At 46.1% G+C, this 17,611-nt stretch overlaps 1 protein-coding gene across 11 annotated transcripts in view; it reads left to right on the forward strand.

Annotated features, from left to right (window-relative positions):
- AKAP13 (A-kinase anchoring protein 13) overlaps positions 1 to 17,611 on the forward strand; it is a 160,205-nt gene that overhangs the window by 94,433 nt on the left and 48,161 nt on the right. For 4 of the 11 annotated variants that reach the window (XM_070400388.1, XM_070400389.1, XM_070400391.1 and 1 more), the window contains 5 exons: positions 3,551 to 3,626; positions 7,327 to 7,475; positions 11,698 to 12,068; positions 13,001 to 13,054; positions 16,932 to 16,997. In XM_070400388.1, coding sequence (XP_070256489.1) covers positions 3,551 to 3,626; positions 7,327 to 7,475; positions 11,698 to 12,068; positions 13,001 to 13,054; positions 16,932 to 16,997 — 716 coding nt within the window. The remainder of the gene's footprint in view (positions 1 to 3,550; positions 3,627 to 7,326; positions 7,476 to 11,697; positions 12,069 to 13,000; positions 13,055 to 16,931; positions 16,998 to 17,611) is intronic. The other 7 variants (XM_070400392.1, XM_070400393.1, XM_070400397.1 and 4 more) reach the window with 5 other exon arrangements.

The raw sequence follows: 17,611 nt of genomic DNA on the forward strand, positions 1-17,611 counted from the left end.
GCCGATCCACGATCCTCTCTCATCATTGATGTTTCTCTCTCTCTCTCCCTCTCCCTTCCTCATTGAAATCCATAACAATATATTTTTAAAAAAGATAATGGTATTGGGTATACTTCAGACCTCAAGTGATCATGTGTATGTTTCCAATCTACTTTTATCTGTGGAAGTTGCTTTTCATACTAAGGAGCTGGAAGTTTTTTCATATGTTCACTAGACATTTCTAAGCACTCAGAGCAGTGTCCCTGGTTCGGATTAAATACTTGGTAAGGCCCTGGCTGGCGTGGTTCAGTGGTTAGAGCGTCGGCCCTCACATGAAAGAGTTTCATTCCTGGTCAAGGGCATGCACCTGGGTTGCAGGTTCCATCCCCACCCTCACTCCCAAGTGGGGCGTATGCAGGAGACAACCAATCGATGTGTCTCTCTCCCCTCCCTCCCTCCTTTCACTCTCTCTGAAAAGCAATGGGGAAAATACCCTTCGGGGAGGATTAACAACAACAATAAAAATACTAGGTATTTGCTAATTGAGTGAGTTAATCTTTTAAGACTTGTAAGTGTGGATTCATAAGCATCATTTTCTATAAACGGTATTCAGTGTACTGATAAGGTAACCATCACAGAGATGAAGTATGACAGTAATCATAAAATTGAGATTTTGAACCCATCATTTTGGTGTTACACATTTACAGCTCCAGTCCCTCCCATAGGCATCCTAACAGTCACTGTAGATTACCTTCAGAATTCCCATCCTGTCTTACGTCCCCTGCATATTGGCTTATTCTGCACCCTGGTCTCTCTTCCCTTTGTCAGGTCTGTATAGTTTCAGGGTAGTTCTTCTGCATCAGGCCTTAGATTCCCCTGAGGCTACGTACATTGGTCTTTATCTTCAGATAGCTCTTGTTCTCACCATCAACCCCAGCATCCCAAATCTTACTTCCTTTCTGAGTCCCTCCCCCCCCCCCCCCCCCCCACTAAATAATAACACATAAGTTGATAGTATTCCTTGTCACCACCCTCCACGGCCCCCCATCCAAGTCCACATACACGTTCCTCTTCCTCACTATGTGACCATCCCTTGGTTACTCTCTCCTAATGCCTGTGACTTTTGGCCCTTAGGATAAATGGTTGGCAATGCTAAGTCACATGCTCAAACTGGGATATGTAATAATTTTCATTGTTAACAGAATCCTCTTGGTATCTACATGCCTATTTTCCTCCACTTTCTTTAGTAAGCTAGCGTTGACCCCCCAAGTTGGTGAATGACAGGAGCTTTCGCCCAACACCGTTCCATAGCTGACATGGTAAGCATTCCTGAGGCCGTTCTTAAACAAGAGGGTAGCAAGGATCAGAAACTGGGCAGAACTACCATCTGCCAGGACAGAAGAGGGTCAGACTCTAGGATTCACTGGCGATCTATCCTGAGGTAGTCCGGGGGCCATTTCTGTTTTACTATAATTTTAGGTTCCTGGTTTCTCGTGTGTTTGATGAGCATACTTTGTAGCTGGTCATGAATACTTTGTAGGCGGTAATTCAGAGTTTCAGATGGCTGGTTAAAAGATGCGCAACCATGTTGTGTGTGCACTGAATGGAAGTGTTTCCAGAGGACCCCCTCCGCCCTATTCATGATGTTTGGGCAGGCCACTCCACCTCAGAGCTAAAGCCAAAGGAGTAGTTTGTCTTTAAGGACAGTGTTACTTTCCAGAGAAATATACATGCTTGAAAAGTTGGCTTGCTTTAAGAGATTTCCTCATTGCCTTCAATGAAAGGTACGGAGGCTGAGGCTTAAAGATGGCCACAGCATCTGCTCAGTGACAGTCTGATTGCCTGAAAAGACTGACTCAAGGGTTGGCTCCCGTGTCCGGATGGTGGGTTCTGCTTCCTTTTGTTCAGAGTTGGAACTCTGGCTGGATCTCCTGAGACAGATGCAGAGGAAGTAAATACGGGCAGCGGCTGGGAAGGCTGGGTGTAACCGTGGGCTGTATTATTAGGATGTTCGGATATAAACAGTAGCAGACACGCTGCCAAAAACAAAAGCCAGCTCCCTCTGCGCTGGAAATATGTACAGCTCTATTTTCAGCCTGATGGGAACGCAACGTGGGTGTGATTTATGGAATCGCAAGGGGTCCCAGGGCATGAAAAACAGCGTGTGGGCGGGTCCGGTGAGGGGCTGGCCTTTCTTCTGAAGTACCTTCTCTTACCCCTGGGCACATGCGCAAGAACTTACCAGAACTGTGGATGTGAATACCTGCAGTGGCCATGATCTTTCTGTCACGGAGACGATATGAACAAAAGACTTTTTTTTATTTAAAGAGTCATGAACATGGTCAGAGCCAGAAACTCTGTTTTTGGTAACTTACCCTCCAGAAGATACGGATATCTAATGGCCAAGTTTCTGTTTTCCTCATTTCGAGCTACTTGCTCAAACATTTGGGAATAATCTCGAACTGTTCCTTCCTCGGCCCATTCAGTCTGTTGCCATTCAGTCCTGTATTTGCCTCATGGCAGACAGATTCCATCAGGGCAAATCTGGATAGAGGGCATCATCATCATCATCTTTGTTTTTCTCTTAAAACTCAGGTTATTAGTAGTCTCAGCACTATGGTTTCTTTCTCTCGTGTCTCCTAGTCCTGATTTGGCCGTCAGAACCTTTTGCCAAGCCTCGTCTCGAGCCGGCTGAGACGGGTGTTGACAGTACAAGGAGCTGGCTTATCTGTTCATGTACAAACCCCGTCTCAGAGGTCACCGTTTGGAAAGGAGACTAACATGACAGCAGATGTGCTACATATATGTACTCAGAGCCATTCCTCGTTCCTGTTTCTACACCTTTGGGCTTTTTATGCGCCTCAAACACATCTAAGGACAAGATCTCTAATCTGGGTTACAATGATACGCAGTAAAGTCGTCCATAGTATTTCTTTGTTATCTTTTCAATGTCTAGAGGTTCTGTGATAATGTCCCCCTTTAATTTCTGATATTGATAATTTGTAATCCCTGTTCTTGCTCGTCCTAGCTAGCGTTTTAGCAGTATCATTGATCTTTTCAAGGAAATCACCTTTTGATTTTTATTTATTTTATTGTTTCTCTCTCTTCTACCGCATTGATTTCTGCGAAATACGGTCTATCTCCCATGCACACTCCAAAAGAATGTGTCCTGTTATTGTTGCAGGAAGTGCTCTCTATGTTTGTTAGATCAAATTGGTTGATAATGTCTTTCAAGTTTTCTGTATCCTTACGGATTTTGTCTACTTGTTTTAGCAATTACGGAGAGAGGTGTGTTAAAATCTCTAATGGTCATTTAAAGATTATGTTCAATTTAATAGAAATGACTCTTATATGCCTAAGTTTTATCAAAAATCTCTCCAGAACATTAATTACTGATTGCCTTGTGTGTATTGTGAAAAGGTATCTTTTCTTAAAATAATTTTACCCACTTTGCAGTAAAGTTTCAAAGAAAAAGATGGGAGTGATGGAGCAGTATGTGCACTTGCAGCTGCTGGAAGAGCATCCCCCATGGCTTCACTGTCTGAAACTCAGTCTCTCTTCTCTCCTCCAGATAAACCGGGAAAGCTGGTGCACGATTGAGCCGTGCGCTGATGCAGCCTCCCTCCTGGCTCCCCCGCAGAGCCCAGGTAAGCAGGGGTTCCCCTTCCAACTCTCTTGAACACCACTGTCCAAAATGCACATGTTCTAGAGCCACGGTTTCACTCCAACACCAGGTCGTTCGATTTGGAGATCTGTTCTTCTTTAGCATGCTACCCAATAACATAATACAATTCCTTAATCCAGTAAAACTATAAATCTGTATTGTGAAGGACTAAATCTGTGGCTCTCAATCTTAGCTACACATTGAAAGTATCTTGGCAGGGTTGAGCGATGGGGGCCTGGGCAAAAAGGTGAAGGAGATCAAGAGGTGCAGCCTTACAGTTGTAACGTAAGTACGTCATGGGATGTAATGGACAGCATAGGGAATACGGTCAGTGGCACCACAATAACTTTGTACCGCGACAGGTGGTTGCTAGAGTTCTCATGGTGTGATCACTTTGTCAGGAATATAAATATCAGATCACTGTGTTGAACACGTGGAACGAATATAATATTTTATGTCAACTGTAATTAAAAACAGCTTCACATTCCAGAATGAAAGAAAAAAAAAGTATCTTGGGAGCGTTAAGATACACGGATGGCTGGGTCCTACCCCCAGAGATTCTGATTTACTTGCTCTGGGGGGTGTGGCCTGGCCATCAAACTCTTTCAGCGCTCCTTTGATTGCTCCCCTGTGCAGCCGACCATTAAGAACCATAGACTTTGGAAGTATGTACTGTCAGGAACTGAGTCTTTCCCTAAGTGGTCGGGAGGTCTCAGTAACAACAGGTGAGGGTGTCATGCTCCTAAGACCTTGCTTGGTAATAACAGCACGTGGCTGTGGTTAGTGAGGAGTCCCGACTGTTTACCCAGGTTTAGCCAGTAATTCACGGGGACGAAGGCGTGTTCCCGCATGTCTCTGTGCGCCATTGTCTCTGACCTCCCGAGCATCACCAGCTTTTCTTACTGGGTGTCTCCCGAATGCCATGGTGGGCAGCTGTAGCCATTGCCTGTCCCTGCAGCTGCCATGAACCCTGGCTAATTACATTCTGGCCTCTTAAGTCTACATCCCCCCCCAGAACTTCTGTTTACATTTCCAGATTTTAATAACCTGCTTTAAAAACTACCGAGGCATCATTTAAGGCCTTTCTGGAAACCATTTGGCTGTGGTTGTACTGCAGTAGTCTTACATTTAAAGGCGAACTTCAGCCCGGCCTGCATGGCTCAGTGGTTGAGCCTCAACCCATGAACCAGGAGGTCACGGTTCGATTCCGATTAAGGGCACATGCCGGGATTGTGGGCTCGATCCCCAGTGTGGGGAGTGCAGGAGGCAGCCAACCAGTGATTCTCTGTCATCATTGATGTTTCTTTTCTGTCCCTCTCTTCCTCTCTCTGAAGTCCATAAAAATGTATTTAAAAACACACACAAAAACAACTTTTAAAGACAAACTTTAAATCCTTTATTTCCAGAGGGTTTTCCTACTGATTCTCAACTCACTTCACTCCAAAGGAAGAGTTGGAAACAGACATGCAGAGTGTTTTTCTCTACTTTTGTCCCACGCGGAAAAAGCGCTTAAAGGATATTAACAGGCGCCCTGACCGGTTTGGCTCAGTGGATAGAGCGTCGGCCTGCGGACTCAAGGGTCCTGGGTTCGATTCCGGTCAAGGGCATGTACCTTGGTTGTGGGCACATCCCCAGTAGGGAGTGTGCAGGAGGCAGCTGGTCGATGTTTCTCTCCCATCGATGTTTCTAACTCTCTATCCCTCTCCCTTCCTCTCTGTAAAAAATCAATAAAATATATTTTTTTTAAAAAAGTTTCCCCTTACTTTTTCCCATAAGCTGTCTGGGGCTTTTTCTAAAAGTGTAATTATTCCCAACCATCCAAGCAATGAACTGTCTGTCCTGTGAAGGTGAATGAGGTTGCCTCACAGTTTGAATATTCATAGGAATTTCTCCATGTGCGGTAGTTTCATTTACTTGTTTAAAGAAATGATCTTGAATTTTGTTGACCCCTCCCTGCCCCCCTCCAACCCCAAACATCCCCCTTTGGTGTTTTTAAACTTCAGTTTAACAAAATCCAACATCTGGTTTATGCTTCTGAACTTAAGACGTGAGGCTTTTTGCTTTCAGGCATAGTTTTTTTGGTGAATTCTAGGCAGGTTTCCTTCTTTGGCTTTATGAACACAGGTCAGGGCAGCAGTAGGGTTAAACCAAATGAGAGTATCCTTTAAAACTACTTTGTATATTTTAAAATTCTGGGTAAATAAATGCAGGAAAGCACTATGCTGAGCCCAGTGAGTGCTGCTGGTATGTTCCTACGCTACCCTACCCCGACTATAATTTGTTTGCATACATATAATTTTATACCCAGATGACTAGATAGCATCGTTAAGAGTACACGTTTTGCTCGCTGTGAAAAAGCTAATGGCTCAGGACACAGAAGTTGTTGACATTTGTGTAAGGGTTATAAAACGGTCTGGCCCGCCTCAAGGCCTCCTGACTGAATGCTCCTTGAGCCACACGTTACAGGTCAATAAAGCCCTGACTTCATTAGCGAGCTGATCACACGCCTGTTGTGTGCGAGGGGCAGAGCTCCGATGGCTGTGTGTATAAATCATTTCTAACTGTCGCTACAGCTACTTCAGGGAGCTCCCCATCTTCCCATTTCACTGCTGTGGAAATGGAGACTGAGGGGGTTAAGTGACTTATGCCTGGGATCAGACCGAGATTGAAGCCACGTCAGTCTAACTCTAAGGCTAGTGCCCATTTTTCTTCCAACTTCATGCGCTGCTCTATCTTATTCATTAGGAAGGGGACACGTAGGAAGAAAGGAAAGATTTTATTCATTTTGAAAACTTACCAACACACGTGAGCTGGGGTGTGGGTTAGCTTGCCTTTAACCCTCCTCCCCCCAAATGTGGGGTTTCATAACGGCTTCAAGCCCTTTCCTATCCTTTCTCCTGGTTCCCCTGTTCTGCCCCCCTCCCTGGCTCAGCAGGCACCAGCATCTCCCACAGCGACCTCCTCCGTCTGGGTCAGTGGTCCCCGTGGTGCGGGCTCTCCTGGGGGAGGACTTGCTGCGAGGACTGCCCTGGGTCCTCCTGTGGCTTTTCCATGAGAATGTCTGGGGCTGGTGTTTTCCAGCCCGGAGCGGGGACGCGCTCTGTGAGGCTGCCAGCTGGACTGCTGGGCTCAGCACAGTGGCTGGGACAGCCCTTTCTCTTCCTGGCCAGCCCCCCATTTTCCCTCAGCCACGGGACGGGGTTTCTGATTTTTCCACGTGTGGAAAGGGGAAGGAGTGGAAAGCTCACACCCACCAGCTCCACCCAAAGTATCATACTCTCTGAGCTGTGTGTGTGTGTGTGTGTGTGTGTGTGTGTGTGTGGCGGAGCACTCCAGGAGACCCGTGATTTTTGTTTTTTTATTGATTTCAAAGACAAAGGGAGAGGGAGAGAGAGAAACATCAGTGATGAGAGAGAATCCTTGATCGGCTGCCTCTTGCACAACCCCTACTGGGGATCGAGCCTGCAACCCACGCATGTACCCTGACCAGGAATTGAACTGTGACCTGGTTCATAGTTGATGCTGAACCACTGGGCCACACTGGCTGGGTGAAACGATACTCTTGTTACTGTATGAGGCTCAGCCCATTGCCTGGCAGCCCCGTTACAGCGAAGCCCTGCTCCCCCGGTCTGACTGCTGGAATGAAGAGAAACGAACTTTTTTAATGTATTGATTGAATATAGTCTCTTTTTCAGAATGTGAGAACTTCCTGGGTGTCGGGCTGGGCCGGGAGTGTGCCCCCACAGAAGGTGAACTTAAAAGAGAATCCGGGAGTGACTCCGACCTCTTCCACTCGCCCAGTGAAGACGTGGACAGCATTGTCTTCTCCAAGGTACCGCCTGTGGCTCGCTGAGTGGGTTCTCTGCTGGAGCAGTGTCGGGGTCCCTCAGAGCAGGGAGCTCCAGGTCCCCAGGGGCTTCGAACAAGGCCTTGGCCCCTTTATTTTCTTCAGCATCATGGCAGGAACTGGAAGTGAACGAAATCAGATGACAATGAGCACTTGTCGGTGGGAGGAAGGACCGGGCTCAGACTGCATGATGTCATGTGTATAAACTAACCACAGAGTCATTTCTCATTAATGTGCTTAGGCCTGAAGCTCACTGTGGAGCTGGGTGATGTCAAGTGGCTTAATTGGAACTTTCTAGATCTCTGCTAGGGAGCCCAAGTTTTCTCTCTGAAAAGCCCAACCCAGCCACATGAATCACCTCGCGTTTTTCTTATAATTTGAGGCCCTCTAAGAGGGTGGAGGTGGTTTCCTTTTTTTTTTTTTTTTTGCACCTGGTTGCATTGAGTTCTGCTTTGTTTCCTAAGAAAACTAGAGGCCTTTCCCGCAGCAGGGTCAGCACTGGCACCCAGCTGTGTGCCCCACAGGAGGTTGTCTCAGTAGCGAGGGGGTGAGGGGCAGGCGAGGCCGCTGTGAAGGCCCCTGTGTGAAGGTTCATGGTGACTTTGGGGCAGTGAAGGGAGCAGTTGCGTCAGTGGGTAGATACATTCTCCAGGCCTGCGTGACGGTGCTGCTGCAAAGTTAGGGTACAAGCATGGAGACTTGCCCGGCCAGCATGGCTCAGTGCTGGAGCGTCAACCTATGAACCAGGAGGTCACAGTTCCATTCCGGTCAGGGCAAATGCCTGTGTTGTGGGCTCGATCCCCCAGTAGGGGGCGCGCAGGAGGCGGCCAGCCACGATTCTCTCTCATCATTGATGTTTCTCTCTCTTCCTCTCTGAAATTTAAAAAAAAGAAAAAGAATGGAGGCTTTAACGTTCTGGGGTTCTGGCCCACAACGTATTCAAACCTCATGAATGATCTTCAGACACTCTCATGCTGTCCAAGCGGCCCTGTGTGTCCCTTTGGCCTTCCCTGACCTCTCCTCCTAGCTCCTTTCCCTCGCACGCCGCATCTCCTCCAGGGGCTTGCGAAGATTTGTGGAGCTTCAGGATTCCTGTCGTGGTTGCTCAGAGTGGACTGGTTGGCTCAAGAGAGTGTCAAGTAAAAATTCCACATTCTTGGGAAGGTCTGTCCTTTTCTGGAGTTATTTAGGAAGAGGGAAACCAATAGCATTTAAAAACAAACAAACAAACAAAAAAAACCCCACCAGAATTTGGGTAATTTTCACTGTAATTTTGAGGTTTTCATTATAAGGACTTCAAAAGTCTCCTCCACCTGTACCACCAATCTCCTGCCGCAGCCCCCTACCCCCCAACACACACACACTCACACACACACACACACACACACACACTCACACACACACACACTCACACACACACTCACACACACACACACTCACACACACACACATACACACACACATACACACACACACACTCACACACACACACACACACTCACACACACACACACACTCTGCTGAATGCCATTCTAGAGATGCTGATCTTTGAAAATAAATTGCTTTTGTCTGAGATAAATAGATTAGATAATATCTCTGCGTTCCAGCTTTAAGTTTGAATCATCGATAATCCCTGAATGGTGTCATGGATACGCACGTGTTTTGTTAAACGTTTCTGTGTGTAGTAAAAAACCTGATAAAAATGGGAAAGTCTTCACTTAGAAATGCTTGCGGCCTCCTAGTGCATGACACCTTCCCTGGATGTAACCATCTCTACAGAATGGTAGTTATTTCTGCTCCCTAAACTGAGTGATTTTCCTAGCTACGCAGAATTAGCATTTTGTATGTTTTACCTGCTTTTCAAACTGCCAGAAGCATTTATAAGATTGTTCATACCAGTGTTTCATACCAGTGCTAGATTTAGCAATTGTTTTTTTTCAGGGTGACCAGATAGGTACAGTTTTTAAAAATACATATTTTTTTATTGATATCGGAGAGGAAGGGAGAGGGGGAACTAGAAATAACAATGATGAGAGAGAGTCATTGATCAGCTGCCTCCTACAGGCTCCACACTGGGGATGAAGCCCACAGCCCAGGCACGCGCCTTGACCGGGAATTCATCTGTGACCTCCTGGTTCCTAGGTTGACGCTCAACCACTGAGCCACGCAGACCCTGCGATACAATTTTTACTCCCCGAATGGTCTTCCCTGGTTTCACACCCGAGCCCTCAGGAAAGCAGGAGGCCGGTGCTCTTTCCACCTGGCCCTGCCCGCTCCAGGATGTCCAGTGGCCTCTTCCTCTTAGTGGTTCCTCTCCCAGGATGTGCCCAAGAGAGGTTTTTTGTTTGTTGTTTGTTGTTTTTTTTAATATTTTTTTTGAAATATATTTTACTGATTTTTTTCAGAGAGGAAGGGAGAGGGATAGAGAGTTAGAAACATCGATGGGAGAGAAACATCAATCAGCTGCCTCCCGCACATCTCCTACTGGGGATGTGCCCGCAACCAAGGTACATGCCCTTGACCGGAATCGAACCTGGGACCTTTCAGTCCGCAGGCTGACGCTCTATCCACTGAGCCAAACTGGTCAGGGCCAAGAGAGGTTTTGTAATGTTTTCTCTGGCATTATTAAGACCAAGGCTTTACATATGGACAGAAGGAGAGAGGCGGGCTAATATTTACAGAGTACTTACTATTCGCTCGACACTGAATTTTTTTAAATGTGTGATCTCATTTCATGATCCCAGCAATGCTGTATGGTGGGTGGTTTTATCCTCAGAGTCCTCAGGAAATAGAGGCTCTGGTGGGTAAAGTTTACTCAGAATTACTCTGCTGGCAACAGAATTGAGACGTGTTCCTAGACCTGACTCTAAAATTTATTTATTTTCTGTGATTTTGCTTTCAATCTCCCAACACCTGCTTTAATAGCCACTGATTCACATAGACGCACAGCAGTGGCAGACGGCCCATCCGCTACTTAAAAGTCTTTCTCGGTGGCCATCGAATGTGTGCTGCGCAACAGCAGGCCGCCCCGAGTTCCTTCCCGGCCCCAGCCCTCTTCATGTCCTTCCTCTGAAATACAATCTGTGGGGGAGCCATTGCAACATCTTTAATGCGAACCATGAGTGTGCATTAGGTCACTTCCTGCAGCCATCAGTGGGCCTCTGGTCTCACAGAGGTCCCTTTAACAGCCTTCCGTGTTTGTCACAAACTTAATAATCCCATTCAGTCTGCCTCCTGCGAAATATTATGACTTTTTGGTGAGTGTTATGAGCTTCATGTTTATTCTCCCACCCCGGCCCCCGCCCCATCACTTTATGGATTATTTTATGTACACTTCGGCCTGATAATACTCAGCCAATTCTCAGTGAAGTGAGAAAAAAGAATAAATTTATTTCTTTAAAAAAAAAAATATATATATATATATATATATATTGATTTTGGGCATCAGCAATCAAGTTCCTGTATCTTATTTGATTTTTAGAGAGGAAGGGAGTGGGAGAGAGAGATAGAAACATCAACAAAAGAGAAACAGCTGCCTCCTGCACACCCCCTATTGGGGATCGAGTCTGCAACCCAGGCACGTGCCCTGACCGGCAATCGAACCCAGTGACCTCCTGGCTCCTAGATCAATGCTTAACTGCTGAGCCACGCCGACCGGGCATAGATCTCTTATATTTAAGAATTTGTGGCCAGAATTTGGGCACTTATGGAAGGTTTTAGGTGGGCTCATAACCTGACATTTTTTCAAAAGGCCACTAAAAACAATCACAGGGTTGCTTTTGGAATGTTAACCTCAGCACATCATCCCTGTAGCCAAGCACACAACCTTGTTTTTAGGTAAGGCTTGTGAGAATTGAACCTAATAGGATATCAATTTAGCGTTTGATTCAGCAGAACCCCAGAGACATAGGGCTCCCTTCATTTCAGTTGGGGGTATTGACTGAAGGAACTGACCTGTGTTAGAAAGGGACAATTGATGGGCTTCTAGTCTAGCACCCCTAGAGGGCAGAAAGAGCATAGGCCCTGGACCCTACCTTTACTGGAGGCTATTTAATCCAGCTGTGATCACGCTTTAAAAAAGAAACCTCTCTTGGAGCCCATGCGATCTTGCCCATCCAGCCCACCATGATGCCACTGGCTCGATAGGGATAATAGGCCGTCTTCTTGGTTCTGCTCTTCAACCACATTCGCTTCCTCCCCGTTCCAGCCCGAGGAAGAGCAGTCGGTCTGTGACATCACCGGATCCAGTTCCTCCACCGACGACACTGCCTCCCTGGACCGACACTCTTCGCATGGCAGCGATGTGTCCCTCCCCCAGATGCCAGCTCTGCACCGGTCCAGAGAGCAGCAGTCCCTCGACGGCTTCTACAGCCCCGGGGTGGGCGCGGAGGGGCGAGAGAGTGAGAGCGAGCCTGCCGGCTCAGGTGAGATGGAGGAGGAGGAGATGGACAGCATCACCGAAGTGCCTGCCAACTGCTCTGTGCTGAGGAGCTCCCTGCGCTCTCTGTCCCCTTTCCGGAGGCACAGCTGGGGTCCTGGCAAGAATGCGGCCAGCGATGGAGAAATGAGCCACCGGAGGTGAGGTGCCGGCTGCCTGGTAGTCTCTGTGTGCTTGTTTTTGAGGAGTTTCTGCTTTGGGGTTATCGTTGGTGAGAGATTGAGCACCTAAATTACATAAAAAGCATTTTCTAAAAGCTTTTCTTTTCAGCTGTATTCATGCTGTACCTTTTTTCTTTTCTTTAAAGCATTTACACCAATAGAAAACTTAAGGGTGTAGGGAAAGATTCTTACAGCCACATGTCCTCGTCTTAGATGATAAGTGTCAAGAAATGAGTGTTTGCTTTATATAGAAATCATTTTTCTTTATAACCCCTGTGGATCCCTTTGCCATGGCCTTGGTTTGAGCTGGATGGGACTGTATGGATCATTTAGCTCCGGTGAGGAAATTGAAGCTCAGATTCAATGATTTGCCCAGGATTACATAGTGATCCTTTGGTTGAACTAAGAGAAGAACCTATCACCTAAATTATTTGTATTTTCAGCCTTTAATAAGAATCTCCTATTTGAGCTTTGCATTAAGGACTACCCAGCATCACTGTCCCAGGACCTCTGGAGATAATGGGATGGGGTTTCACTTTTAATTAGTTGGACTAATGCTCATAGTATTCCTGCATACAGTGAAGCCTGAAATTTTAAGTGTTAAGAAAACCCTTTGTAAGTTTTGAATGGCCTTTGTTCGTCCCGATCCTTTTACTTTTATAATTGAGTAAACCTCATTCCCTGTCATCTGATTAATTCCTTGGAGCAAGGAGGGAGCCAAGCTAGGCCTCCACGGAAGTGGCCTGGCCCCTTGGGGTCTGATATTTGTCTCATTCCACATCCCTTCACCCCCGACTCCCTGCTGTTTCTCTCTGGGGTTGTATCTCTCCTGGTGTGATGTCTGTGTGTTCCATGTGTCTGTATCCATTTTGTTCCACCTCACACTGACCTCTCCCACCATTCATTTCCAGTTCAATGCGCGTTCTTGGCGATGTTGTCAGGAGACCTCCCATTCATAGGAGAAGGTACAGAGTTCATTCACTCGTTGGACTAACCATGTTGCCTCAGCATTTACTAACCAGCCTCTCGTTATTCTGCTTATTCCAAGATTCAGCAGCTGTTTTCCAATAGTGTCACATCTGCTTCAGGCAGATAAGATACAGGAACTTGATTGCTGATGCCCATTCCCTATGAAATAGCTTCTTGAATCTGAAGTTGTGATAATAGGTTCTCCCCAACTTTCTCCAGAACAGTTTGAAGACATGTTGACGCGGTGCCTCTCCAATGGACCAGAGGGAGGAGTTTTTCTCTTTCCAAAAAACGGGGCGGGGGGAGAACCAGAAATACCTGCTTAATACAAAGTTTAAAAGAATTAAATTAAGGCCCTAGAATATTTTCAACACATTTTTTAAAAATTTTTATTTATTTCAGAGAGGGAAGGGAGAGAGAGAGAAACATCAATGATGAGAGAGAATCATTGATTGGCTGCTTCCTACATGCCCCCGATTGGGAATTGAGCACACAACCCAGGCATATGCCCTGACCGGGAATCGCTCTGTGACTTTTCCTGCTTCATGGGTCAACACTCAACCACTGCGCCCTGCCAGCCGGGCATAAAGAGGGATTGTTAACACTAGCTGACGGTGTTTGTGGGGAAGCAGGCAAATAGTGCTCTTTCCCACTGTGTCTTTCAAGTGGCTGCTCCCTCTAACTCCAGAGTTAAGTGCAAAATTGAGCTCAAATACAAATATTCTCATGAATCTCAGATAACCATGACTCTGGTGAAGGTTTTCTTCAGAGGAACGGGTCATAAGTCACGTCAGGCTCCCCATGGGAGTCCTTTAATCGGAACTCATTGAAACCATGCACTTGAAGACCCGGGAAGATGGCAAGTAGCTGGGTGCCGTCCAAGTTAGCAAATAGTTCCAGCCGTTCCGGCCACTGGGTGACAGCTTCACCCTCAGTCATATTCTGTAGGAAGAGGCCGAGGCATACTTGTAAGTTTTGTATTAAACCTTAACTAGTAAAAGTGGAACATTCCAACAAGTATTAAAAGAGATATCTATAATATCAACAATAAAAAAATATATTTTAAAAGAAGATGGGGGAGAAGAATGGGGATTATTTTTAATCTAGGACTTTCTAATTTGAAAACAAAGCCCAAGAACCAGTAAATGTACCCCCCCCCCCCCCCCCCCGAGGAATCGGGGACATTAGATGCTCTCAGAAATACCCTTCTTTGTGGAAGGTGTTTGCTGCTGCGGGAAGGGCTGTGTTCCTGCTGCCGTAGGACCATCTGCAGCTTCTGGGCTCTTGGGAAAGCATGTCCTGCTGTCTGTCTGCCTGTGGCTCTCCGTCCTCTTCATCTTACATTTCATCCCAGTCTCTCACGTACCATTTCTGAGAGGAAAGGAATGTTTAAGTCTGTAGAAGAAGGTTATTTCTATGCAATAAAATTATACATGTAATTGATAATTTGGGAATGTATGCTCAGTTACTGGTTAACCACATTGTGTCATTAATAAGTTGGATATTTAGATGTAAGATGCCTCTTTATGAACAGTTTGGAGATTTACAGTTAACAATTGTAAAGAATCTGAGTCTCGTGTTTGCTTGAACACTGCGTGGAGGCTCCCTTCTCCTCACACCAGTGAGTTATCAGTCAGTCTGATCTTGCTCTCCAGGCTGGAGCTGTGCCTCAGCTGTGTATGTCTACTTTCCGCTTCCGCACCTCGACCTTTATACTGTTAATATAATCTGATTTAGAGTGTTTTACAATGGAAAGTATTTAAAAATTATAGTAATATTAAAGATTTTTACTTTACAAGGGCCATAGGGGTAGCTCTTATATTTTCCTCCTCTCCTCTCCTCTCCTCTCTCAAAAACCCCCATTTGTCAACCAAAGAAAGTTAGTAGGTGCTCCCTTATCCACCGGGGATATGCACCAAGACCCCAGTGGATAGTACCGAGCCCTATAGATATACTGTTTTTTCTATATGTACCTATGATAAAGTTTAATTTATAACTTTAGTAAGAGATGAACAACTAATAACAGAGAACAGTTATAGCAATGTCTTGTCATAGAAGTGATGTGACTGGCTTTGAGGCCATTATTAGTAAGTCGGGGTAACTTGGACACAGCGCTGAGATACCTAGACAGTCAGGCTGCTAGCCGAGGCGGCTGTTGAGTTGACTAAGCAGCGGGGAACGAGAACAGCGGGGAAGCTGCACAAGGGATGCTGCAGCTCCGGGTGGGCAGAGTGGGGTGGGGAGACATTTCGTCACCCTGCTCAGACAGACACGTGCTTTAAAGCTCATTATTTGTTTATTTCTGGAATTTTCCATTTAATATTTTTAGACCCTGGTCACTGAAACCGTAGAGAACAAAACCACTGAGAAGGGTCTGCTCTATCAAGATATGAGGGGCTTTTGGTGTCTGTGGGTCTTCCCATTTCCAAGGTTCAGGAGGGAGCTGAGTAGTTTTACTGCTGTCCCTCTTGTGAAAACAAAGGCATGTCACAGAGAACTTTAAGCCCAAATGATAGCAGTTTATTTTTATTTAATATTTTTTTATTGATTTCAGAGAGGAAAGGGAGAGAGATAGAAACCTCAAAAATGAGAATCACTGATTAGCAGTGCCTCCTGCACGCCCCCTACTGGGGATGGAGCCCACAGCCTGGACATGTGCCCTGACCGGGAATGGCTCCGTGACCTCCTGGTTCATGGGTCCACGCTCAGCCACTGAGCCACACTGGCAGGGCGATAGCAGTTTATTTTTAAATGACAGCTTTTGTTAATAAAAGATCCTGACCTGTTGATGCAGTTCCCTTTACAGAGTAACTGATATTTTGAATTGATTATTTTCTAGCTGGTTATATTTAGCCTTTTCAGCCCCAGATTTTCTGTCCCTGCTGCTTGAGAATAAACATCAGTGCTGAGATAATCAAGGAAGTAGATGAACAAATGGATTTTTAAATTTTTGTATGAAAATTCAGAAGACAAATTCCTGAGTCTGATATAACCCCTTTAAAAGAATACCTTCATGCCCAGCTGGGTATGGCTCAGCAGTTGAGCATCAACCCAGGAACCAAGAGGTCACCGGTTTGATTCCCAGTCAAGGCACATGCCCGGCTTGCAGGCTTGGTCCCTAGTGTGGGACGTGCAGGAGGCAGCCGATCAGTAATTCTCTCTCATCATTAATGTTTCTATCTCTCCCTCCCTCTCCCTTCCTCTCTGAAATCAATAAAAATATATTTTAAAAAAAAAGAATCCCTTTATTATCATTAAAATTCGAGGAAATGTGACCATTGTTACACACTTCATCTTTAGCATAAAGAGCCCCTAGAGTAGGGTTTGAAGATGGATGTGAGTCTTGACTGGGTGTCCTTATTATGCAAGATTTATGAATTGTCTGGTTTAAATGGATCCTTACTGGAAACACATGAAAAAAACTGATGACTCAGTGAGCTGCCACCACAGTGTAGTCTGTCACTGTTCCTTTTACTCAAGGCCTGGAGATGCCGCGGTGAGGGAGTGTGGGGGTATCCGAGAGACCGTCCCCAGTAATGGAGGCTGAAACCCCTCCATGGCAGGAGGCCAGTAGGGTGGGCTGTGTGTTCAGGCTTCCCCAGAAGTAATTGCGTTTCCGGTTGGATTTGTCATCCTGTAAAGCGTCACATAGTCACTCCCAAGACATCATGTAGAGGGACATCAATAGAACAGTGTTTAGATTCCGTGGGTTTTGTTCTAGCCTTTTTCTAAAACAATGTTGCACTTCTAATTTTTTGACGTTCAGATAAATCCATCTGTCTCTAACTGTCCTTTCTTTTTAAACCCATCACCCCATTCCTGTGTCCTCTTTTCTCCCTCCGTTTCCATCTCTGTCTCTGATGTCATCCCCAGTATGAGCTGGTGTCCCTCTGGTGTGCAGTGCTCTGCTGCCCTGAGTGCCGACTTTAATTACCGAAGGTATGGTATCGTTGCGTGTGCAGCGTCACGGGGGACAGTGTGGCGCGTGGGCTTGGCTTGGACTGGCTTCCCTGGCTGGATCGCACATGCGGCCTGCTTTGTCTGTGCGCGCACCGTCCCCTGGCCTGGCTCTCGGCATCGCTAATCCGGTTGAGGGGTGCAGCACAGAAGTCGGCTGGTGTGCCCTGCGCATCCCGTTTGTGCCCAGAGGCTGTGATTTGGTGTTTTCTGTAGACTTGGCTCCATGGTGTGCTCGCCCACGTCTCTCTGTGTTTTGGTCTTCCCTCATTCCCAGACCCTAGGCCTTCCCCCTTCTGACACCAAGTCCCACCCATCGCTTTAGATCCCAAATTCAGACTCCGAGGTTCATGTTCTCTTCACTGAGTAGCCAGATTTAATTTCTAAAACATTTTCAGGGTTGAGTTTTGTGGGAAGCATAGATCTGGTTTTCTCAGGCTTTACAAGTCACTCACAATAGAAAACTAAATTTCTTCTTCATTAGCCTGTCTTCTTATTCCTGGTATTAAAAAATGGCTTTTACGAGAGACATGACTCGTACTCGGCATTAGTCATGATTTCTATTGTCAGATTGAAATCAGGAAAACAAAACTCAT

This window comes from Myotis yumanensis, unplaced genomic scaffold (genome assembly GCF_028538775.1).
Source record: "Myotis yumanensis isolate MYYU_CA2020_CCGP unplaced genomic scaffold, mMyoYum1.0.hap1 SCAF_20, whole genome shotgun sequence".
NCBI lineage: Eukaryota > Metazoa > Chordata > Mammalia > Chiroptera > Vespertilionidae > Myotis > Myotis yumanensis.